General features: G+C 52.4%; 1 protein-coding gene across 6 annotated transcripts in view; it reads left to right on the top strand.

Annotated features, from left to right (window-relative positions):
* Dpp6 (dipeptidyl peptidase like 6) overlaps positions 1-26019 on the top strand; it is an 847324-nt gene that overhangs the window by 516243 nt on the left and 305062 nt on the right. For all 6 annotated transcript variants that reach the window (XM_048786655.1, XM_048786657.1, XM_048786656.1 and 3 more), the window contains exon 2: positions 12865-12979. In XM_048786655.1, the coding sequence (XP_048642612.1) occupies positions 12865-12979 (115 nt within the window). The remainder of the gene's footprint in view (positions 1-12864; positions 12980-26019) is intronic.

Raw genomic sequence — 26019 nt, 5'->3', positions numbered from 1 at the left:
GATCTATTCTGGGTAACCCACGTGCCCCGTTGGTGCGGGTGTAGACAAAACAGTGCGTCCAGGGACACCCAAAGCTTTGTGGAGTCCAGTCAGCTGAGTCAAGTCTTCAGAGGAGAACGAAACTGCTGTTTAATTAAACGTTGCTGTGTGTCTTGTTCATTCTGGTGGCCTCAGTGTCCGGCACGAAGCAGGCACAGAGCACATGCTTTAACTGGAACGACTTTGATTGGAACGACTAGTTGTATCAGTCACAGATGTGAGAATAGGTGGCATATTTAAAACAGGTGTTGAAGAGAGAATGAGGTGACATTTAGAAGGGAATGCAGGTTAGGAAACAGTAGGGAGTGATGGCAAAGCACTGGGGACGAGAGCCCCAGGAAGCAGCAGCACACTTGACCCAGGAGAGCAGTACTGAGACCCAGGAGAGCAGTACTGAGACCCAGGATAGCAGTACTGAGACCCAGGAGAGCAGTACTGAGACCCAGGAGAGCAGTACCGGGACCTAGGTGAGCAGTACTGAGACCCAGGAGAGCAGTACTGAGACCCAGGAGAGCAGTACTGGGACCCAGGAGAGCAGTACCGGGACCTAGGTGAGCAGTACTGAGACCCAGGAGAGCAGTACTGGGACCCACGAGAGCAGTACCAGGACCCAGAAGAGCAGTACCGGGACCTAGGAGAGCAGTACCAGGACCTGGGAGAGCAGTACTGAGACCCAGAAGAGCAGTACTGGGACCCAGGAGAGCAGCCCTGAGACCCAGGAGAGCAGTACTGGAACCTAGAACTCTCTGAGGCAACAGGGAATGTCCTCCCAGGACATGGCACTGAGCTGCCAGGAGCTGTCAGTGACCAGTCAGGTCTGGGTAGCCCAAGGTCCAGGCTTCAGCTGAACAGGGCTCAGGGGAGCCTGGCCAGGGTTTGGCCCAGGTGTGGGCTCTGTCACCTCACTAGTGAAGCATCACCTAGGCAGAGAACGTAAACAAATGGGTACAGCAGGGTAGGATGTGAAAGAAGAGTTCCATTGGTGAGACGCAGCTCGGTAACAATTCATGGACTGGAAGATCATAAGACGCCTCCCTTAATCACTTTTACAAATTCATCGTGTTCTGCTGCATAGCTGAGGATTTCAGCTCATTGTTTAAAGCCAAGTTTGGAAAGAACTGTCGAGTGTGAGTCTATGTCCTTACCAACATTCCAGGGAGCAGAGGAGCCAGGGTGTGCAAAGGTGCAGATGGAATTTTTCCAAAGTGCACACAAATGTGTTCTGTGGCAGGAAAAAGCCCAGAAACAGAGTCAAGGAAACATGGGCTCCTTGTGGAGTTGGCGTGATGGTCATTGTTCTCGTGACTCTGTCCCTGGGAAGAAGATACAATGCAGACGCCTCTGTAAAGATTTTTGTGTTCCTCCCACAGAGAATCTAACACGAACACTCTTCTCCACCGTCTCTCCAGCTTCAGGCCCGCGGGAGAGGGAGGTGCAAGTCCACGGCCCAGGAGCGCTCCGTGTTAGCTCCCAGTGCACCTCGAGTATCACCTCATGATACTCGAGGTGCACTGGGATGGTCCCTGTGGCATCTCCCACGTGTCACAGAGGCCCGGCTCTGCACCCGCCTGGGCTTGTAGCTGGTCAGTACATGCAGGGGTGCAGTGACCTTAATAACGTACCTCTCTGTCTCCTCTTTTCTTTATAGATTAATTTGAAAAAAAAAAGCTTCTATTTTTGAATATCTAAACCGATTGGCGATATGTTTGAAGTTGCAGCACTAAAGGATGATTTGCTGTAAGAAACTTCAGAGCCTCAGTAGATCTGCCTGCCTGCTACCATAGAATACCTCGAGTGCAGGATTATTAGGAAAGGGTTGACTTCCCGTGTGTCTTGCCAAGACCGTCCCCAGAGCTGTCCTCTCACTTCAGCTGTGCGTCCAGCAAAACGTTAGCCAGTAGACGGTACTTGAGGCCGGAGTTTGGCACAACACTGTGGCACGATACAGTTTATTACAAATTGAGCATTTTGTCTTTTCCTCGTCTTACTGAGTTGATTATAGGACTCCAGGGCTCTACATTCAAAAGAGCCCTTGTGCACCACAGCTGTGGATGGTTTGAGCACTGAGGCCTGCCTCGCACAGCCACAGTGAGGGGACTGGTGGGCTGCACTGACCAGCGTGGGGGAGCTGGAGCCCCCGGAGCGTGAAGCTCTGAGGAGGAGACCTGCGTTCCCCTTGCACTTGGTGACTGTGTTTTCAAGTGTGGACCGGGGGCTTTGATGGTGTGTCACTGCTCCCAGCAAGGTTGTGGCTGTGGCGTGTGCAGCTGTGTAGGGAAGACGAGGGCATCACAGCGTCCTGCAGCCGTGGACACATCAGTTTAGACCCGAGAACTTCCAGTTGGGATGGTCACATAAAGTGCATCAGGTACACCATTCTAAACAAATACATTCTGCACAACACACACACAATTGCACAACAAAACTGCCATGGACACTAGTCCTCTTGGCTGGGCATGTTAAGGTATTAAAGAAAACTCATTCTAATCAGTCAATAAGCATTCATAGGAGGTGCTGTTGTGGCCCAAGGGAAGGAAGTGCCTACCGACCTGCTGGCAGCGTGGCCCTCTTCTGCAGGGACCTCCTGTTTAACTGACAAGAGGCCAGGCTGGTGGTATAGAGCAGGTAGTAAGGGCTGCACCCCTCCCTGCAGGTGCAAGGTCACACCCCAGGGCCCTGCACCCATCAGGGTCACTCAGGAGACCTGATTGGACCCAGCCCCTCCTGAAAGGCTATTCACAGAGATGTGGGCAGATTAGGCCAATGAGAGTCATGAGGCCCTGCAGAGTAGGACGACCTGGAACTGAGGCCAGGCCTCGGCTGAGCCTGAGCGGATGGCCGTGGCCGTGGCATGACTGTCCTCTGGGCAGGCGGAGGCCATGGAAGTGTGGCCTGCAGGTGCTGTGGTTGTGGGTGGGGCACCCCCTGGCAGAAGACAGGCAGGGCCTGGGGATCCCGGCAAAGAGACCTCTGGACTTCTCTTTTGCCCATCAACTCCCAGTGCTGACCATCTGCCCACTGGAGCCCCGGCTACAGGAATGCAGAGTGTAGAGGTCAGGGCTTGGCCTCCTGGGACGTGGAACGAGGCACAGAAGGAGCAGATGAATTAAGGGAAGGGGTGGGGGGTAAAGGGTGAGCTCCCAGCACAGCTCCCCAGAGAGCCTTTCTCCTGAGAAAACAAAGCCTGGGAGGGACAGGTGTCTGACAAAGGCACAGGTGGCCTTGGACACCTGATCCTGAGCACCGGTCCCCATCACCCAGCAGCAGCCCTGCTTGGGCATCCGCGGGCATCCCATTGAAGTCAGTCCCGAGGCAGGTGTGGGGTGAGCAGGGCGTTCCTGTGGCGGAGGCTTCGTCCTGCACTTCTTACAGACACCAGCTGAGCACACTGTGGCGCAGGACCTTCCCCCAGCCCCAGAGGCTCCGGTTCAGCAGATCTTAGAGGTCCCACAGCTCCACCTTCTCCACACGCATCTGGGGATTCCAGGGCTGCCTCCAAAGCACCATTTTGAGAAATACATGAAATTATTTCAAATTGCCTGGTCATGTCAGTGAGCTTCCTCCTCCTACCCTGGGGCCCACAGCAATGTCCCTTGTTTGTCCAGAAGCCTTTGGGTTTCACGCAGGACCTAATGGCACGCCGGCTCTGATCATGCTCCAGCCTGGCCCACCTTGACCTCTGCTCAGAGGTCCACCTCTAGAAAACTAGTCTCCGTGTGCCTTCCTGCAGGCTCCTACAATTGCCTACATGGGATACAGATGTCAGTGTCAAAGATTTCAGTGTTCCCTCCTGTGAAGTACATGCCGTGGTTAAGGCGTGTGCCTCGGGTCCTCAAAACTCCCTAGACTGTGGTTTTTTAAAAAATAATATGTTTTACCCACAACAACAAGAAAGGCGTCCTGGAGCTTTTGAAAACTGCAATAACAACATCGAGTCGTAAAATAGCGTAAGCCGGCCACAGTAGGAAAGTAACTGTGTGGATGCCGGTGACCAAGACCCTCCCCCTGGAGCTCCTGACATGCGCAGCTTGCAGCCATCTCAGAGTTGGCTTCTTGATGTGCGGAATGCCTTTTAACAGTCTCACCAGTCAGCATTTGAATGTGAGCCACATCCATTGCTGTGTTACGGAGGCCACCACCTCCTGCCGGCCCTTCCCACGGCTACGGTCTCCCTTCTGCAGCGGGGTGTGGCGGTCACAGGGGTTGTCGCAGCTGAGCGTGTGCCCTGGCTGGAAGGCTGGCTGCAGGCCTCTCCCTCTCTTCCTCCAGCCTTCTGGGTGGTCGCTGGCCTTGCTGCTGCGGTCTGCCCTGGCTCGGGTGCGTCCTCCCGGTTCTCTCTGGTGCATGTTAAATCCCCTTCCCCGCATTTCTTCATTCCTCCCCCCTTGCGTCCTGAGCTGCCCACCCGCACTGTGACGGCTGTTCAGGAGACCATGTGCGTTTTCTGGTCAAAGTGCCCCGTCTTCTGATCTGCCAAGCGACACCCCCTCAGTGACAGAGTTAAATACTCTCTGGATATTCGAGTCTCTTGGCCCATTTTGACGGGTGCTTGTCTGCGCAGAGACTGCTTTTGTGTTCCTGGCCCCAGAGAGGAGGACGCCTCCTTTGAGTCGTGGATTCACGGGTGTTGACTACGTGGGAGGAAGAGTGGGAGAGGTGTCGGGAGAGAAGCAGAGGCCGAGGGCAAGAGAGGAGAGAGAGGAGGGAGGGAGAGGGGAGAAATGACCCCGAACCAGTCATGTTTTCCTGGGAATCGCCGCCAGGCTCTGCCGGGCCCACCCTTTCCCTCCAGTCCCCCGTCAGGGGTGGTCACCTCAGAGTCCCATGTCCATCTGCATGAGGCGGGACCTGCAGGGCTGGGCATCTCTCTGGTGTGTCCTGAGCTCCTCTGGCTAATGGTCTGTCGTGCAGTTAGTCCCCGTGGGAAAGGGGAGAGCTGGGTAAAGAAGAGGAAGTGAGCGAGCTGGCGCGTCCAGCAGGTTCCCCGCATGACCGTTGAGGGACACGTGTCAGTTGCTAAACGCTGTTTAGAACTTGTTCTTGCCATCTTTAAGCCATTGGTTGTCCTCCTGAATATGGGAATTCAGTGTGAGGAAGCCGTTTCGCCGTCCTGAGGTAGACGCACCATTGATTTTGTCATTTGTTGCTACCTTCTACTTATAGCAAATGGGCCATGGTACATAAAAGGAATTTATGTCAGAGCTTTTCACGGTGAATAAATATTAGGAAGAAAATACATTTAGACAACAGAATGAAGCCGTGTGAAGGGAGGTCCTGCCGGCAGGTTGCTGTCATTCATTTTCTCTCATCACTTTTACAGTTGTGGTGTGGACGGTTAGACTTTAGGTGTTTGATTCCACCTTGGTCTGAGTTTGGCACATATTAAAGCATGTGGAGAAATCCTGGCCTTTTCCTGTGTTCTTTTCTGATGTCAACAAGCAAAATATGTAACTGATGACTGATTTCTTCCAGAAGTTTCGGAGGCAGTTCACAGAAGGCTCCACTGGCTTCCATTGTGCCTTGGATGTAACACGGGGCAGGTGACATTGTCCCTGAGGCTGCCTGTCGGTGTCTGTTGCTCCAGGCTCATGTCCCAGCACCTCACCTGGCCGTCTAGTCCAGGTGTACCCAGCCCAGGCTCAGCCTGCTCCCTGAGCGGCCTCTGCATGAGAAACCTGCCCAGCGGTCTCCCTCCAACCCCTGGCTTCCTAGGAGAGCCTTTGACTGCCCCCAGAGAAACTCAGCACGCCGTCTTCCTGCTCCCACCGCAAGGCCCCCAGCGTCACCTTCCACTGTCCCCACCATCCATCAGGTTGGCACACACGCCTCTCTCCTGGGGGCCATCAGCACAGGAAGTGTCTCTGCAGGCCACCAGTCTGGCCAGTGCTCATGTCATGAGGCTGGTTTGCAGCACCTTGGTTAACCTTGACTATGGAAAGTATTATAGTCAAACACTAAGAGCAGAAAAGCCATGTCACAGATGCCCCTGCCAGAAACCCCCTGCAGCCCCGGCCAGGTAGAGGAGCAGCTGCAGCCACCACCCCAAGCTCCTGCACCTGACACCCCCTTTCCAGAAGCAATGCCTCCCACCCGTCAGCTGTGTAGCTGCCTGGGTTCATGGGAACCTCCAACTCACACTGTAATTTCGCCCATTTCTTCACCCACCTCCTTTCAGCGTTCGACCCAGAACCTGAGATTATGTGAGGTGACAGGTGCGGCCACAGGTTGCAGGTGCAGATGAGGTGCTAAGGGTGCTGATGGCTAATCACTCCTCTGCTTCCTTTGCCTTTCTGTTGAGCTGGAGGATGCTAGACCTGCAGCTCTTTACCATGGTCCCACCTAGCGACACTCAGGCTAGGCCAGCTGTCAGCCAAAAATATGGCCAATTTCTCTTTGCATAATTTATTTTCTAAAGCAGCAAATGCCTGGGGAACAGCTTATCTCCTGGTCATTCTGTCACATCATCGGGGCACCGGCCGTCCCCTCTGCTTGGACGGCCCCTCCAGTCCCAGAGGTGTGGGCGTCCCACTGGGCTGGTGGACAGACCAGCAGATTCTTGAGGGTCTAGAAGGTGTTGCTAAGCTCCACTTGGGGGGTCCTCTGGAAAGGTAGCTGCAAATTGCTGCAGTAGCCAGTCTGTCCAAAGCAAATTACACACCAAATTATAAGTTAGTTTTTTCAGAACTACAAACCAGGGGAGGAGTTGTCATTTTTACCGGATCTTCAAGTGCAGACTTCGTCACATTCTGCCACATCCTGGGTGAGCCTGGGGCTGGCAGATGCCGGGTGGTGGGCCTCTTTCCTTGCAGTGTCTCCAGCATCTGACTCCCAAGTTTCCAAAATCAACTCAAACCCGTTTGAGTACAGCAGGCAGAGAGTATCTCGTGAGGCGGCAGCAGTGTGCCATGGACCAAGGGAAAGCCGCGCAGCACAGAAGGAAAGGCAGGCAGCAGGGGGAGAGCCAGAGCGCCCTGCGTCCTTGCTCCTCGCCCACTTCCCCGCTGCGCCTCAGCCCCCTCCTTCCTCTCACGCCTTCAACCTGGGGTTTTTGAGTGTGGAGAGTGATGTGTGGAACTTGTTCCCAGAAACGCCCAGTAGAGAGAGCTGTCCCCATAGCCTGTGGTTCAGGGAGTGAGAGGCAGCTGTTGCCCATGGAGGCTGAGACCTCCCAAGCTGACCCGGCAGTGGGGAAGGTGTGGTGCTCGGTGTTTCTTTCACCACTCTCCTTGATAGCAGGATTTCGGAGCATCTCCCAGGCATGGTATGTTGTGAGCCTTCTGCGGGGATCGGGTCACAGTGCTATTGCACTGGGGATTTGAGGAACAACCTGATACCTTACAAACTATCAAAAGAGATCCCAGGGAGACAAGGCTTTGCAGCTAAGAGTAGTTATCATCTGGAATGAATTTCCTAAGAGAGTCTCTCAGACCGTCAGTTAAGCAGTGGATCCTAAAATAATTTGAACCCTGCTGTTGGAATTTTGGAGTAAAAATAATTAAGAAGAGATTTTAGCGGATCTTGGAGTCAGGGATTTGCCTGGTTTTGTTTTTTCTGGAATGATTGACAGAGCAGGAGCTCGTTCTCTGAACACAGTCTGGCTAGGCTGCAGGTGGAGAGTTGGCAGCAGCCTCAACAGAAGTGCTGGATACGGTTTCAAAGGGTTCTGCCCTCGGGCACCAAGGTAGAGCCAGACACCTCCAACTGTCAACTTGAGAAGTGTCCAAACTTAAAGAGAAAAGAGGAGTGGAGCCCAGATGAATCCATAGGCCTGAACAGAATGGGTGGGGGAGACCAGGGGGAACCTGCTTGGTGGGCTTCACTACAGACAGGGAGGAGGAAGAGCGAGGGGGTCAGGGCAAAGGCACCCCGGAGACACGGTGCAGCTCAGGAGGCTGAGGCAGGAGGATCACAAGTTCAAATCCAGCCTCAGCAACTCAGCATGGCCTTAGGCAACTTGGCGAGACTCTGTCTCAGAAAATAAAAGGGGCTGTGGATGTGGCTCAGTGACAAAGTGCCCCTGGGTTCAATCCCTGCTATCAAAAAAAATAAAAGAAAAAGAAACAGTGTGACTGTCCCGGTCACAGGAGACTCTTGCAGCGTGGAGACTGTTCCAGATGAGCAGATGTGATGCACGATTGGACATGGAGTCAGCACCTGCCCCCTGCAGCTAGAGGGGCTCCTGCCTTCACGACCAGCTCCCCTTGCAAAGCCCAACCAGCTACTGATGTAGCACACCTGAATTTTAAGAAAAGCATCAATTGCCCAACCTTGCGTCTAGCTGTATCCGAGGAACAGCCGTTTCTCTTTTGGAAGCTCGGGTCAGCCTTCTAGTCTTGTCAATTCGCCTGACAGAGGTGGGGATTGACTATAAAGATGGATTATTTCAAGAAAAAGACTCTAATGCACTTCCTCCTGCCCCGGTGAGAGGGCCATCTGGTTGACCCTCTGCCTTTAGCTAAGGGAAGTAAAATGTGAAATTGCCAGCTGTCCCCTCGGGGCAGGCAAGGCTGGGCCATGCTGTCACTGCGGCCTGCTGTCCCCCACCGCCCTCCCGTGTCCACAGCTCCCCCGCTGCACCTTCCACCATGGAGCTGCATGATTCACTGTGAGATTGTCACTCTTACCCCTGCTGGGTGCTGCTCCTTCTGTCCTTGCAGCTGTGTGACATGGTCGTCTCACCACATGAGACGGACATGTCACGTATGTGCACTCGGAGCATCTGAGGGGTCCTGTACTGCAGGGACACAGGTGCAGAGTTGAGGCCTGATGAAGTTGACAGCTTGGTGCGTTAGGCAGTGGGCGGAAGGAGAGTGAGCAGTCTGGACCCTTTACCTTCTTTATGAGGGGTGGGAATTTAGTGCACTTTGGGTAGTTCCCGAGTTTTATGTCAAGGACTGCTGCACGTTATCTTGTGATCATGTCCATAAACGGTGAAGCGCTCTCTGCTGCCTCTGTGATGTCTGAGTCACCACGTGCTCTCAAGCTTGCTTGTGTCAAACCCTCACGATGGCCCCCCCTGGGGCCTCCCCACCCTACCCTTCGCCCCCTGCAGCCCTCATTTTCGCACTTTTAAGATCATCTGTCTCTACCTGACAGTCTTAAGTGGAATCAGTTCTTCTCATCTTAGAGATGACATGATAGAGGAGAATTTCAAGACAGAGGTGACCCTGGGGCCAAGAGAGGTGGGTCACACGGGAGGGTGCACGGGCCTGTGCCAGCCGTAAATGCCTGGGCTCCGCGGGCTGGGGCTGTGGAGGAAAGAGCCTCTTGGTCAGCACACGGGGCGCTGTGGTCTGCTTCATTACGAGACTCTGTGCTTCTTCCTCTTCAGATGCACAACCACAGCCACAGCATCAAGCTGCAGTCGCAAATTATAAGACAGCAACATTCTCCAAAGATAAATTTTTCCTTTAGAACAAACAACTTAGGAAAATGCCTGGTTTGTTGTTAGTGCCTTGTTTGTTTCCTTTCTGCCTGAGTTAAAGTAAGTGTGAGCAACAGCGACGTCAGGGGACGGGGTTCACTGGGTGTGTCCGTCTACGCTGTGGTTTTAAGATCCTGGCTGCTGAGGCAGTTAATGCACCTGGGCTTGTGTTTACCCTTGGTTGTCTGCATCCATCAGTTGCTTTTCCTCCAGACACTCCAGCCAGGAGCTGCCTCTGGTGGAGACCTTCACCCGTTCCTTCATCAGTGCAGCACGCGGTCCCCGCGCACCAGGTGCCAAGCTTCACTGCCTTGGGACCTTGAACACTGGTGCTGCGGCCTGTTTGGAGCGGCCCTGTTGGTTCACTGTTCTGTAACGTGCTGGACCCAGCTGCTCTACCACACACCACTAACCCGGGGACGCATCTCGGCCACTGTCTCCTCGTTGGCCCCAGCTGACCTCCTGGGTCTGGCACAGCAGCGCCCTGCTCCTCTCAGAGATAGGAGCCAGGCTCCCAAGCTGCTGCGTGCAGACCTCCACGCAGAGGTGACCAGAGGCCTGCACACGGCCCTCAGGCCTGCCCAGCTGGCCCTGGATACTTGCTGTCCTCCAGCTGAAGCACGGGTCATCTTGGGGACTGGGCACCTGCCGCGCTCTCCACCTGGGTTGTCTGTTCTCCATTGTCAGCCCTGTGTGCGTCCTTCAGTTCTGCTCCCGGCCCACTTCATCAGGAGCTCTTCCTGACCTTACAGGACCCCTCCTCCTGCTTCTCCCAATGGATTTATTCTGTTTGTTGTTTATCCTCAAAGGAATGGAAAAGATGAAAGTCATGTGACTCGGGTTGATAACTGTGTCCTTATCTGTTTTATTCACTTCTGTATCAAAGGTTCACAGAACAGGGCCTGGGAGAGTAAGCCCTAGACAGATGTGTAATGGACAGTTGGATTGGACAGATGAATGATGGAGGTGGATAAGCAAATGTGGATGTACAGACGGGTGGATGGGTGGGTGGATGCAAGATTTGTTCTTCTTTGCACAACTGATTAAGCATAAATATGCTTTTCAATTTTTCTGGACCTCCAATGCATATGTGGTGCCAAAAAGAAGAGGAAATGTGCTGTGGACTCCTTTCTACCACTGTGTAGGCTGAGAAGTAATATGTGTAATTCCCCTGAAAACCGTGCCACCAGAACTCGGTGTGCCGGGGAATAATTTATCAACTCATTTTGTCCCTCACGGGAAGGAGGGTAAGCTCTACTCATCTGTTTGGGAGTTCAACTCTTAAATTAAGATGAGGACGGAATTTTGAGGGACAAATTACATGTTCAGAAAAGTGTTTTAACCTGAACTCTAACTGCAAGACCACACTGAGTTCTGGTCACACCCGTGTAGAAATTGAATGTGCACGTAGACCTGTAGTAGAAAGAGCTTGGAGAAGGGGAAGGCTGTCCACCACCTTTTCTCTCCATTGCTGTTGGCACAGAGTCGTTTGTATAGTAAAGAACATGACCTGCACTCTGAAAGTAAAATTTGCCAAATGAAAAAGGAATTTAGTGAGAATGTCTTCATCCCCTTGGGTAAAATAGCCTCCTAAAAAAATGCAGGAATACTACCTGCAAGAGCATCTAGTGCCTCTGTGCTCAGGAGCCCAGCAGCGCATTGACCCAGAACCCCTCGGTGCCTGCCTGCCCACCTCACGGTGCATCTTGCTGAAAGGTTCTCGGTGCAGAGCCTCTTCCTGGTCCAGTGAGAGGCAGGAAGCAGGCTCTCTGTCCTTGTCCGGGAAGTGTCTGACCCTTATCCCTCCACCACCAGTAGCGACTTCCGAGGTGTGGTCTGTCTCCACCCTCTGAGTGTCTGCAGGACTTAGCCCTGGGAGCCTGTTGAGCTCAGCCCCTGCACTTCTCCCTGCAGGACTGCCCCCCAGGACCCTGGGAGAGCTCCTTCCACCCTGTCTGGTTCCTCCGGAAGCAGCCCCTCCTGTTGTTAGGTGGTGCTAATGGTCTGATGTTTCCTTCTGCCTCCGAGAAATTTCCTTTGGTTCTAACTCTGCCTTCCCTTCGGAGGCTACACAGAATAGTCTTCCTCCTCTTTGTCTTCAGTAGTCCGTGTCTTGGGTTCAGGTGGACCTTCAATGCATGGTGACCTCTAGTCTTAGTATTCGAGACGGAACCCTTCCTTCAGTCTCTCTTCATGTGGCGTGTTCATTGTCTCCTGTCGTCTTTCTAGCCCCACTCTGTGTATTATCGCCTGTGACGATTCCAACATTGACCTGTGCATCATATTGTGGGGGTGTCTGGGCAGAAGAAGGCCTGTGATTGAGTGAGGATTACCTTTATTTTGATTGGTGTGGTTTAAGATAGTCTGATGAGCTTCCAGTCACCAATGAAGATATATTTAAGCTTTGCATCGTCTACTCTTGGAGACTGCCTCCATCCCACTGCCTCTTGGCTTGGTTATTGTGAGTTGTAATTATGGATACGATCAGGGAGATATTCTCCGATCTAAACACAGGCCCAAGTGCCATTTGCCATGTGATTCTTTGTCCTGACATTCCTGTATAATTTGCTCTTTTATAATTAATTATTAATATGTAACTATCACGCTCTTATCATTGATTACCAATATAGCTATCGTGATTAATTCCTAATGATGCTCCCCCTGCCTCTCAAGACTCCTCTTTGGAACTCTGAATTCATGACCACTCACACCTGAAGGTGAAGCCAGCTCTGATCCCTGATGGAGGTCCGAGGTCTGCTCACCCTTGGGTGCCTTTGGCCACGTCTCAGACTCCTCCTCTCCTGCCCTCAGTCCCTGCTGCAGTGCTCATGTGGATCCATGGGGAGGACTGCAGACTGGAGAGGGGTCAGGGAGGCCAGACCAGGGGATCTGAGGCCTGTGTGAGGTGACAGAAGAAAAGGCTTACAGTAATGAGAAATGGGCAGATGTTGATGAAAATCAGCATCAAGGATGTGTTAGCTAAATATTTAAGGTTCACAGAAGTTCACGACACAGATGGAAAGAAAGGGGAAGAGCAGAGAAGGCTTGGAGCCGGAAAGCTCCGTCCCAGGGGTCGGACTTGGAGGTGGACCGGCTGGTGGTAGTGCCACCCACCTGCAGTCCTTTGCTGGAGGAGCGGCGGGGGGGGGGCTTCACAGAGGCTTGGACTGGATCACACCAGATTCTTGTTGAGACCAAGTGTCACCCTGGCGAGTGGAGGGACGGCCCTGGTCTCTTCTGCCACCACAGACAGAGAGGCCCAGAACAGAGCTGGAGCCGCCCGCGGGCGGGAAGCTGCGCCCTGCGGTGGCCTCTGGTTGTGGGATTCGGGGAGAGGCTGGTTTGGCTCGTGTACTTCCCATTCTGCTCGCTGAGTCCTTCTCCTTCTGCGGTTGTTTCAGGAGCTGGTGGGGAGTAACCCTCCTCAGAGGAACTGGAAAGGCATCGCCATCGCTCTGCTGGTCATTCTGGTCATCTGCTCCCTGATCGTCACCTCGGTCATCCTGCTGACACCAGGTACCTGAACTCCCTCTCGGCACAGGTCACTAGCAAGGGCCGGGAGCGAGCTTTACCCTGTGGTGCTCTCTACGCGACGACCCATCCTGTCATGAACTCCCCCAGATTCTGACTGTGCCGGGTGATACTACGGTGCGGTGACAACGATCCGTGTTATATGCTTTTAATCTGTTTCTACAGTTGACTGGGTAGCGATGCGTGGCATGAATTTAAATGCACAATTGCGTGTTCACTGTTGATGAACCTAAAGACAGTGGCACTGTAAATACAATGATTTTATGTGTGTCTTGTAATTCCTCTGTACTATATTGCCGCAGTCTGGCTGGGCACAATCAGGAGCCACTTGTCAAAAGAAACTAACTTTATTTTTAGAACCACACACGCCAAACAAAACAGCCTCTCAGGAAAAACCCTCAGAGCCTCAACTGCCACCACCGGCTTTCCACAAGCCTCTCTCTCCCCCACCAGCTTCTCTCCACCTCCCACAATCCTCCTGCTCTTGAGGCCGATTGGCTGGGTCACATGGGCGGAGCCAAAAAAGTCCCCCAATGAGCAGCTCCGTGGTCTGAAAGGGCAGGGAAACAGCCCAATGAGCATCACCGCAGAGGAGCCAATCAGCTAGATGTTGCTGGGGCCGCTGTGAGCCCATCATCAGCCGGCAGCTGGAAGTTTGCTGGCAGCTGGAAGTTTGCTGGGGCCCCTTCGGCTGTGGCTCTCAACACTATATCAAGGATGAATTTTAAAAATCGCTAAAACAACATAGACTGAGTGTGAATTAAGGGCAAAGTACTTATTAGGTGCCCCTGACGAGGTAAAAGCCCCAGTCAGAAATCTCTCTGGGAAGAAGACACTGAAATTTGCAGCACCTGTGTCTCCCCATGCTCCACCCAGTGGTGCCAGCAGAGGCCCTGCAGGTGTCAGGACAGAGGTCCTCAGGAGAAGCTTCATGGAGAAGGCAGGACAGGAGGGGGGCCTCATGGGGTGTCCAGAGCTGGTAACCAGAGGGCGGTGGCCGTCTCTAGAGTAGCCTTCGTCTGTGAGATTACCATGCAGGAGCTGTCACAGGAAAACCCATGGTCACAGGTGAACGCGAGTCTGCTTTCTCCGCTCTCAGTCATCATGGCTGCCTGTGTGGAGCAAAAGGTGGAAGCCCCAGTCCTCCATAAACAGACCACACAGATGTCAGACTTCAAGATAGAAAAAGAAGTAGACTCTGCAGCGTGAGGAAGATTTTTGATGGATACAAAACACGTAGGCAAATTATGATGCATTCATATTGCATATGATACAACCAATACCCTTGAATTTAAATGAGGAAAGACGACGGGCATGCTGGCACCAAACTAGATCACCACATCACAAGCAAAGGAAACCAGTGACCAGTGTCCTTAGGAGAACAGACAGGAAAATCCTGGTCAAAATAGCAGTGGACAGAACCCAGCAACCCAGAGGAAAGGTTATGCACCACCACCAAGTGGGATGCATCCCAGGAAAGAAAATTTGGGTCAGCACGTGAAAATCAGTCAACGTAAATAAGCCCAGAGGACAGAATAGAGGACAGAACAGACACGGTCATCTCCACAGACATGGGAGGAACATGTGGCGAAGCCCTTTCATGATGAGATGCTCAACGGTGAGGAAAGAAGCAGTCTCACCCTGAAAACCACATCCGTGGACCCACGGGGTCCTTAAGGGTCATAAATCTGAAATCAGTGCCCCTAGGCCAGACAGCAGTGTTCCCTGCCTGACCCATTTCCCATTCCACTGCAGCTTCCAGCCAGGGCGGTCAGGGGAGAGGGCAGAAGACAGGCACCCAGACAGGAAAGAGAGGTGCGGAACTCCGTCCATAGAAGACCTGGACTGTACCTAGGAAAACTGAGGAATCCACCAACCAACCGTGATGCTCCTTGTAAATGATGAACGAGTCCAGCAGGATGGACGTAGAAGACCAGTGCACCAGATCACTGTAGCTCTGTGCACTCACAATGGCAATCCACAAGGAGATCTCAGACACATTCCACTTGTAATAGTTTCAAAAAGAACAAGAAGAGGAATGGTATGTTCGTTTGTTAGGAATGAGGCTTGTATAGTGAAAACACCCAAACTGCGAAAAACTGAGAGCCCGAGGAGGTCAAGGGGAGGCTGAGGGTCGGGGAGGCAGGAGTGAAGCTGAGCAAGCTATCCTCTGTCCACATGTGGATACCCTCAGTGATTTTAAAAAATTAAATAAATAGAAGAAAACCCAGTACAGTAATGGGAAGAGGGGAGGGAAAGAGTAAGTACTGAATTGGAGCAAATTATATTCCATGCTTCTATGGTTGTGCGCAGATGAACCCCGATATTATGTATAACTACAATGTACTGATAAAAATAGGCCATTGAACAAAAGACTTGAGTAAATGGAGGTCATCCCTTGTAAATGGGTTGAAAGATGTGACCTTGTTAACATGGCCATATTGATCTGCAGGCTCATTTCAATCCCAACTGCCTTTATTAAAGAAATTGCTAATTAATTGTAAAAGTCTTACAAAATGCATGGGAATCAGAATGACCAAAAAAAGTTTTAAAAGAATAATTAGAAGACTTGATCTCCTGATTTTAAAACTTCCTATAAAATTACAGTGATTAATAAATATGTCATGCTAGCATCTGAACAGATATATAGACCCATGGATTAGAATTGAGAATTCTTAAGTAGTTCCACACATCCACAGTCAGCTGATTTTTGGCAAAGGTTCCAAGGCCATGCAAGGAGACAGAATAGTCTTCCACAAATTGTGCTGACACAACCGAATTTTCACACACCAAAGAGTAAAGTTGAACACTAACCTCATACCATGCGGATCTGATACCTAAATATAAAAGCTAAATCTATGAATTTCTAAAGGTAAAACATAGTAATAAGTATTTGTGACCTTATACTAGGCAAAGTGCAAGCAACCAAAGAACAAATAGATAAATTAGATTTTGTCATACTTAGCTTTTAGTGTGTCAAAGGACATCATCAAGCAAGTGGAAAGACCCTCACAGAATGTGACAAAATATTCACAACCAGCAAAAGTTGTATCTAGAACATATAAAGAAATCATAACTTAAAACAGAAATGCAAATATATAATTCAACTTAAATTCAGGCAAAATGTTGATAAGTCATAAAATATAAGTCTCTCCAAAGAAAGACAAGTGGCCAAGGAGTACTTGAAAAGATTCTCAGCACCATTGAACATTGGGGAAATGACGATCAAGCCACAGTGGAATATCACCTCGCCAACATGGATATAAAGACAAAAAGCAAAGAACAAAAAGGAAAATAATAAGTGTTGACGAGGATACGGAGAAACTGGGACCTTTTTACATTACTGGTGGGAATAGAGATTGTGGAAATTAGTTTGGAATTAAACTACCATATCATGCAGTGTTTCTACTTCTAGATAAATACCAAGAAAATCAGAAACGTATTTATACAGAAGCTTGTGTGTGAGCCTCGTAACAGCATGATTCATGGTTGTCATAAGGTGGAATCAACCCAAATGTCCACCACCTGGCAGATGAACAAGTAGGCGTGGTCCATTGTACACCAGACCCTTCCTCAGCCTGGAGAAGAACAGAGGGCTGCACGCTGGGCTTGGAAAACCTTGACAACATTAGGCTCAGTGAAAGACTCCGGGTCCCAAAGGCCACACGGTGGATGATTTGAGCACCGCCAAATGCACACAGAAACAAGGAAGATGGGCAGCTTCCAGGGCCTGGGAAAAGTGCCGTGGAACATGAAATGTCCTTTCTAGGTGATGAAATATGGTGGAATTCAATAGTGGTCATGGATGCACATTTGCTGGTATTTAAAAAAAAAAAAAACAGTTGCACATGGTAAAAGGGCAAAATATATGATATGTAAATTTTATCTCAATTAAGCTTTTAGTTTAAAAATGATGGGAAAGTCGTTAAAAAAAAAAAAAAGAAAAGAAAGAGGAGCAATCTGGGCATTTATATATGAAGTGCCATAAAAACCTGCCTAACACCGAGAGGTTCCAGCAGCAGTTCTGCAAAACTGAGCATCATGTTGTCCTTTGCGAGTGAGCCCACGAATATGCCAGAGACCTCTGGGACGTGGGGACTTGGGACACCACACCATGAGCAGGAGAAAATAGGCTCAGTGGTTGGGATCTCAATGGGAGGAATCGGGGGAGGATTCCTCTCACCTATACCTGTTGGGGTTTGTGATTGTGCTGCTGCTGATACAACCCAGCAGGGGACTTTGACAAGTGCATATTTAAGTTACTGTGAAGGAAATTCAGCTCCCCTGGACCTGGGGACACATTTCTCCCACTGCTCTGCACAGAGTTGTGTTCTATGTTAACTGGAGTGGTTCAGGATACGTCACTCCCTTTGGGACGTAGCACACAGGGGTGTATGTCACGTGCAGTTTCTACCACCCTCCCAGAGCACCCACACGTGTCCGTGTCACTGGCTGCCCCGAGCTCACACCAGTGTCACTCAGAAGTGGGACGCAGTGGCTGGGGGAGCTCCTGCACAGAGATGGTGTGCGGTGACAGGGAGGTGACTAGAGTAACGCAGGCCCAAGAAGCCGCTCCAGGACCCTCCCTGAGCCCTGGTGCTTCTCCGCTGTGCAGGGAGTGGGCAGCTCCCACCCTCTCTGTGCAGCAGAGCAGCCCCGGCAGCATCTCCACTGTCATAAATAGAGAATAAAGTCATTGTGGGCCGCTCTGTCTTTGCATGCTGACACCAGTGGTCAGGGACAGTGAGGAGCTAGAGGCCAGCACCAGGCTGGGGCTCAGGTGGATCTCCGTATCCCAGCAGGCTTTGAAGGGGGGGTTTTCTTTATTTTTCTGTTACACCCACTGCGGAGCCCTGTTTACCCCTTTGGTTCCGCGGCGTCCACGGTGGTCCTCACTACTGCAGACTGCTGTCCAGGAGCGCATGCCCGGGCTCAGGGAGAGCACCGGCTGGTGGTGTCCCTTGGCCTCCTCCCGTCCCAGACTTTGCCTGTCCATCTCCTGCAGTGCTGGTGGCTTCTGGCGTTCAAAATTGTGGCTGGCAGAGAAGGTCTCAGATCCTTTGACCTGCCACCAGCCCCAGAGGGTTCTCAAACTCCCCACTATTCAGAGCATCCTCGGATAGCCACCAGTACTACCTGTCAGTCCAAGGTCAGTGGCCCCCCTGTGGGGGCTGAGGACGCACGCCAAGTCCTGGGAGAAATGTGGAAATGCTGAGTGTTCTCCTGAAGCTTAGATTAGGAGACCACAGCATTGTGGGCAGGAGGAAAACACGGAAGGCTGGACAGGAAACCTGTAAGGACGCTCACAGCCCCGGGCAGTGAGGCGGGTGGCTGAGAGACCAAGAGGACGCCCAGAGAGGGGACAGAAGATGCAGGGTTTATTGAAAAATGTTTGTAGGGAAGGTCCAGTGGTGACGGCCTGGACAGATGCTTTGCCAGAAAGCCCAGGGGCATTGGCAGGACAAGTGTGCTTCTGCCACATGCAGTCCTGCCGTGCTCCAGTGCCTGACCAGAAGGTAGCGCCTCCTGTCCCTGGTGACACTGCCTGGGGGCAGCCACCTAGGCGAGCACTCTTCTCCCTGGGGCTCTGATCCCTACCAGCTACCACAGGGAGGGGGTGGATAAGGCAGCGGCGCCACCCGGCATCTTCCTACAACAACACTGCCCTGCTCTGACTCCAGGCACTGGTGACGGAAAGCCAGTGTCCACCAGGATGATGTGCGATGGGCATTCTGGATGGGACTTCTCTCATTGCTTTCTTACCTTGGCAAGAAAGGTGTGGGGGGACAGCAGGGGGCATTCAGGGACATGCTTGACTGTCCCTTTTCCTTTAAGGATGACACCCCTATGAATTGGGCAGATAACTGGAACACTGACCCGCTGACCAGGACATGATGAAGGGCAGGGCAGCATCCACCTGAGGAAGCGCTGTGTTCAGTCTCCACATGGGGCGAGTCCCAGGAAGAGCAGTGGCACTTTGGGAACTCTGTACACTGCCTTGGTGACGCCCAGGGCGCCTGGCTTCCCACCCAACACTGCCTCCATTTTGGCCGACTTAGAAATTGTCATACGCACTTCAAACAATTGTTTTTTTCCAAACACTCCAGTTCCCAGTCGTGAATTCTGGAAACTCAGGTCTCACTCTCTGCTTTTCCTTGTCCCTTCTGAACTCACTGGACTCAGCCTCTCTGTGGGGCTGTGTCCCAGCCCACATGGGCCTCCTCTTAGCTCAGGGAGAAGGGCCTGGTGAGCGTGCAAGACCCCGTGGGTCCCTCGGGTCTGGAAGGGTCTCGTGGCCATCCTGAGCATCAAGGCTGCTCGTTCTGTGTGCAGCCTAATTATCACCCGTTAGGCACAACTGATGTTTCAGAAATCAAATTAAAAGTGTTTAAGGCAATTTTACCTCCAAAGGGAGTCACCAGATGAGAATGTGTCCTTTTCAATTTTGTTATTCATTTCTCCCTTGCTGGTCTGTGCTCTTTTCTAAATTTCTCTTTGGAGTAATAGACTCTGAATTTCCTTTTATATTTTCTGATATTAACCATGAGGCTGTGATGGGTCATAGACACAGGTGGCTTTGGGGGCAGCTACGATTCTTGCATTCAGATGAAGAGGACCATGCTATTCTGCACTGGCACAGTCTCTGTCATGGAGTCTAAAAATCTGCAGGGCGTCGTTGCTTTATAACCTCCCTGGCATTTAGTGTTTGGGGATTTCTGAATCAAGATGGTAGCAGTGTGGTGGGCACACTAGACCACAGCCAGGAGGTATGCACAGGGAGAGCTGTGGACCCTGGGAAGTCATACTGAAGGCAGAGTTTAGGGTCAGGCCAAGTACAGCTGATCCGAATAGGAAATATGGTAGGTAGTCTTTGGGTGAGAATGTACAGATTGTTTTTGTGGAATTAAAATGGCATTGCTGTTTGATGTGGGTGTAATGTCTGACCACACTGCTCAACCTCAGCTTATCTTTTTAAAATTCTGGAAAACAATATTTTAAAACATTTTATTAGTAATATACATAAAAGGATAGACATTATATATGACATACAAAAAAAAAACATTTGCATGTCATATATGAGGGTATTTGTGAGTATTCCATCTCTCCGTGCACAGGGAGAGGGGTGGAATGCAGCCAGCAGCCCAGACGGCCCCTCGTGCCTCCCTCATGAGGGATCCCTTCCCGGGGAACCTCATGTCTGACGTCTTGGAATCGTTTCTCAAGTTTTAGACTTTTTACCTTTGCATCATAAACTTAATCATAGAAGGTGCTCGCTTTGTGCCTGGTCCTTTGGCTCGCTGTGTGTGTGACAGTCATTGACTGTGAGGTGGCACAGGTGCCCAGCTTCTGCCTGGAATCTGGTTATCTCATCCTAAAGCCCCACACGCTGCCCATGAAAACCGCCAACAGTTCAGTGATGGACGAGCCTTTGTGTGCGCTCTAACAAGTCACGGGCTCCCCATTACTGCTGGAGTCCTGGAGAACCAGGGGCTTGCCCCTCACCTTCTAGGCCCTTCTCCCTCTTCTCCCTGAACACCCCCCACCCCCACCATCCAGTCCTGTCGCATTTCATCCGTCCCCAACACCTGGCCCAGGCGTCTTATCAGGGGAAGCCCAGGTGACTTGCGTGGGCCTCTGGTGCTGGGCATTTGCACACGGACAGCTGTTCCTGGATTCCTTGGTGCTGTCACACCCATCTGCGGGCAGAGTGATAGGTGGGTTTGGTCTGCTCTCCTCATGGAACAGAGGTCTACTCTGCTGCGGCGGCTGCTGCAGCTAATGCTGTTTCTGCCCAGGGTTCCTCGTTCGTGCTAATTGAGACTGAGGGCTGTGAGTGGGTACTGCAGGTGTCAGTCAGCTCTTCCCCTCTGTGACAAGCACCTGAGGAGGAAAGATCTAATTTGGCTTGTAGCTTCAGAGGTTCAGGCCCTGGCTGACGGCTCCCTTGCTCTGAGTCTGAGGTGGGGCAGAGCACCCGGGTGGAAGTGGGTGTGGAAGAAAGCTGCTCAGCTCCTGAAGCCAGGAAGCAGAGAGAGAAGGACCTGGGGACAATAACTGCCCCTCCAGGGCACGCCCCAGTGACCTAGGACTCCTACGGCTCCACCTCCCAGTCCTCCCTTTAGCTACCAGTGGATTAATCCACTGCCGAGGTCAGAGCCCTCATGATCCAGGCACTTCCCAAAGCCCTACCTCTGAACATGCTGCATGGGGACTCCCTTCAACACGGGAGTCCTGGGGGATGCTTCTTATCCAGACCATAGCAGCAGATGACAGTTGTGATAGTCCAGGGTACAAGAGAGACTGGTGAGAACAGGGGCATTCCTGGTGGGCTTCGTGGAAAATGAGCAATTAAAGATGCTGAAAGGTCCACTGGAGGTAGAAGGAACTCCAAGAGGAAGGGCCACCCAGGGCCATCGTAAGTGGTCACTGATGGAACACGCCTGGGCTGGAGGGTGAGGAAGCCATGGGGAGGGTCAGGAGTTCAGGGGCGGGGGGGCCACCGGCAGATTGGGAGAGCCTGGGATAGCAGGCTCTGGATTTCAGGCTGGTCTCTAATTGTTCCACTGTCTATGCCAAGTTCTGCATGAAAACCATTTCTGGAATCTAATGAAAACATTATTTTATCCCTGGGGGAGAGAGAAAGGGCACCCGAGAGCAGACAAACATTGGCTGAGTTTCACAAAGTTCCCAGACTGGTCAGCCCGGCCATGGGCCATCTTGGCTTCTGCTTGAGCACTCACCCCAAACCCAGATGACCTCAGTGAAGACACATGTGTCTGCAAGTACCAAGACAGCTGCACAAATTGTCAGGTCATAGGTGTCTGCAGTGTCGCACAGAATAGGTCCCAGGGTGATGCTGCGGCTCAGGACACCCAGGGTAGGTTGTCTCCACCCTTCGCTGCTGCCCCTTGGCCCTGAGAGGCTGCAGCAGCCTCACAAGCTCATGCTCATGTGGGCAGGAGGAGGGGGGAACTTCTCTCTCCACCGTGGAGGAATCAGTTCCCAGGAGAAGCCGGGAGGCAGCTTGTTTGCTGTGGCACTGTTGCCTGGAGACGTGGCTGGAGGGAGCTGGGAAGAGGGCAGCCAGGAGACGGCTCTTGAGGAGGCAGCCGGTGTCTGCCACAAGGAAGACCCTTGACTTTCGGATTCCTCAGGATGCAATCTGCATTCCTGGAACTTGGACAGCGAGTTTGAATCATGTGACATTGAAACAAATCTGAGAAGGGGGCATCTGACAGCATCTCGTGGAGGGAAGATGAGTCCCCACCGCAGCTGACCTTCCAGGGAGCTGCAGGCTTCGGAGTACGGAGATGCAGGCCCCGAGAGCGTCTTCACATCTCTCTTCTGACTTTCCATCATTAATTCCAGAGGAGTGTTAGGTGTGCCTTGCTTATTCATTGACTCCTACGCTAAAGGGCCATTTTTCTAAAGGATGGCAATCGGTGCTTATTATTCATGCTCGCGGGAAGACCGTGAGCCCAGGCAAGTGCCTGCGTGTTTACCCACGAGGGGCACTTTCTAGGCCCGGCTGCACCTGCAGCCCACTCCAGGGCACAGGTGCTCTCCATGGAAAAGGGCAGATGTCACCTTGGCACCCTGGCCTCCGGGGCGTCCATTGCTGGGTTTGGAGGAGAGTCTCTTGGCAAGTTCCAGATGAGTTTTGAGAATGTTCAGGGCCACGTGCTCCAAGGGCCTGGCTGAGGCACTGAGGTCTTTAGGGACCTTCATTCAGGCCAGCCAGGTCCAAAGGCAGCAGTTAAGGAGTGTGAGTTGAGTTGCCAGCTCAGGGTCGGGGACACAGATACCCATCACATCAGAAAATCGGAGAACAGGGGAGAAGTGGACCAAAATGAAGCCAGCGGCTGAGGCCTCCGGGGAGTCCAGGCTGAAGTGGCCGGCCTTCTCCTGGAGCAGGCACACTCGACCTTGATCACGGCTGTTGCTTCTGCAGAAGCCGAGGGCCTGCACCTTCCCACAGGCCTGTGTCGAGTTCCCCAAATCCAGTTGCCTTCAGAATGAACTCTGTGTTCACAAGCAAGGTCCTGCAATCCCCAAAGCCTAGGTTACGGGGGGCGCACAGACCCCCAGGTGCTCCGTCTCTCGCGTTTCTCTTATGCATACACTTCCTGCCTGTTTTCTTTAAATTCAGTGACTGTTGCTTCTGCAGGGGACGACTCCCAAAGCTGTTAGTGGGAAGTGGGAGAGAGGCCACCAGGGATGGGGGTTAACCCACCACACGCCAAAAAGATGTCACGTTCAAATCCCTGGAAGCTGAGTGCTGGGTACCATGGTAAAGGGTGGAGGGTCTGGTGTGGTCACGTCGTCCATCTCAGATGGGGATCATTCTGCATTATCCACTGGGCACCAAGGGCCATGACAGAAGGGGACTCCACATAGACTGAGAGGAGATGACCCTGTGCCCAGTGGACCAGCCAAGGAACACCGACAGCCACCAGGAGCTGGGAGGCACAGGCTTCCCGAGCACCTTGGTGGGCAGCCCGGCTGGCTGATTTGGACCCAATGGGACTGATTTCGACTCGTGCCCCCGGGACTCCTGTGGAGCTTTGTTGCAGCCAGGACAGGACACTGATGGACACAGGGCCAACAGATGGCTTTGCCCACCCGTCAGCTCCCTGCCTTGCAGGCTGTCCAGGTTGTGGGCTAGAGATGGAACCAGAAGGAGGCGTACAGGCTCCGTTCCCTGCCCTGCTGCCTTATCCTCTCCCCTCCTCCCGACGGTCCACGCGGAAACCATGCCGCGCTCCTCCCCCCTGGTGCTACCAGACAAGACTTGGTTCTGTATCATCTTGCCACGAAGGAGGGAATGGAAGTTGAGTTGACCGTTGATGAGCTTTAAAATCTGGAGGAACACAGCTCACTCAGCACGCTTTATTTTTATTACTCTTTCCTTTTATGCATTCGGCAGACACGAGCTCCCCTCACCCTCTGTACTAAATCAACAGGCACTAGCAGATTAAGGAGAGGTCAGCCCACAGAGCCAACAAAGTCCGAATGGAATGTACCCATCTGTAGGACAGATGAAATAAGCCACCCTCTTAGACTGCGTGTGTCTGGGATTCGCTGCCTGGTGCAGGCGTTCGGGGTCCTTTGAATCTATCTGGGCACTGCAGAATTGGCCACCTGCCCCTTCTCTACCCAAGGGCACTGCGCCCTCTGCTCATGCTGCAAATAGTACAATCATAGGGAAGGTGACCTTGGAGGACCTCAGCCTTGACACGTCATGAAAACGTTTGCTGACTCAGGATCTGAACCTGGGTCTGAGCATCTGCTCACGACTCAAACATGGACTGATTCATCTTTATTGTGCAAATCATAAATGTAAATAGTAAAAAATAAACAGTAGAAAACGACATTGGACTGACCGACAAACATCAAAACAATGATGACCCTTTTCTCTGCCTGTTCTCTGAACAGTCCCTGGGTCTCATCGCTTCCGTTTTCCCCCTTGAACAAGTATTTATCTATTCAAGTGTTTCTTCCTATCAAGTCTGCATGTCCGTGTCCACAGACCACCAACTGGAAAAGCCAGACATGAATCCCCATCTGCGCCCCTTTTCTTTCTTTGACCCCAAGTTATAAAACCTGTGAAGTGAGTTGAAGTCCTCCACATATGTATTTCCTGACACTATGTGAGCATGTGTTTATGCAGACTCCCTGGGTGACCTCACGTCCTGTGGCCACTCTGGGAAGCCCCAGGCCTGGGAGACCCCTGCCCACCCCACTGCTACCTCCTCAGCTGAGGGGCAGTTTGCCACCTCTTTTCCCACTCTAATAAGATCCCCTGGCAAACAATAAAAAGTCCGTTTCTTAAGTGGAAACCGTGGTTGACACTCACAATGGTGTACTTAAATATCTCTATGTAGAGGACAGTCATTCACTGCAGCCCAGGTCCCCAGGAATCCCACCTACTACACACCGACTCCAAGTCCAGAAGGTCATTGGCTCAGAGGTCCCAGAGCTCATCAGGTCCTCTGAGAGTGTGGGTGAGGCTTTGGGAAAGCCCCCTCCTGGGCAGGATTCATCCCTGGGGATCTGTGAAGTGAAACAATAAGACACGGCCATGGGATGGGCTAGGTGACCACCGCAGATGTTCCTGCTCAGAAGGGGAAACGGAAGGAGGATGAGTGTCCCCAGTTCCCAGAGTCTCCAAAGGCACTGGGGACGCTCTGAGGCTGCCCAGCTGCGGTCATGTCCCGGGGCTCGCGGGCCACCCTGGGGCTCGTCCTCTTCTTCAGGGAGGGAGCCTGGTTGTGGCAGGCATCTGGTCAGCCTGCCTCGGCCCAGGGCTCGAAGTCCAGCAGATTCTGTTTCACCATCTCTCTCCCCTCAGTCCAGCATAACAAATCCTCAGGCAGCTATGGGTCTCCTGCGTGTGTCACGGTTCCTTTCTTTGACAAAGGCTCCTCCGCGGGGCCTACAGAAATGCCTGGGGTGGGGGGGGACACGAGAGTCACACGCTGTGGCTTCCAGAGCCTTTGTGTGGCTGAGCGCTGGCCCACAGTCTTCCAGGGCCCTTAGCCACAGGCTGCTCCGTCACAGCCTCCACTTCTGCCCTCTGCACAGGGAAGACCTTAATTGCCATATGTTTGCAAGCTGGGCAGCCTGAGGTGTTCCTCCAAAGAACACGGACAAGGAGCCTGCGGGCGGCCAGCACGGAGGCCGCGGCAGCACCCAGATGGTCCTGAAGTGCCGAGGTGCTCCACATGCGGCCTGCTGCAGCCACATGACCGTGGTACTGGCCGGCCTTCAGCTACAGGGGTGTCCACAACAGCCAGAGAGGGAGACGGAGGAGAGGCACAGCGGTGGGAAGAGACAGCTCATGGCTCCCCCCGGGGCAGGGAAAGTGTGATGAACCGAGGTCATGGTCATGTCTGCATGACTCTGACGGTTCCAAAATAATGGAGTTGGGCACATCAAGAGTGTGAATTTTAGGGCACCTGAGCTTTATCTTTAAAAATTACCTCAAAAAAGAGAAAAAACTAGGTAGTAAACCCGTCAACCTG

Source organism: Marmota marmota, unplaced genomic scaffold, assembly GCF_001458135.2.
Source record: "Marmota marmota marmota unplaced genomic scaffold, marMar, whole genome shotgun sequence".
NCBI classification, from domain to species: domain Eukaryota; kingdom Metazoa; phylum Chordata; class Mammalia; order Rodentia; family Sciuridae; genus Marmota; species Marmota marmota.
Note: the sequence above shows the minus strand (reverse complement) of the source record. Positions and strands in the feature narration are given on the sequence as shown.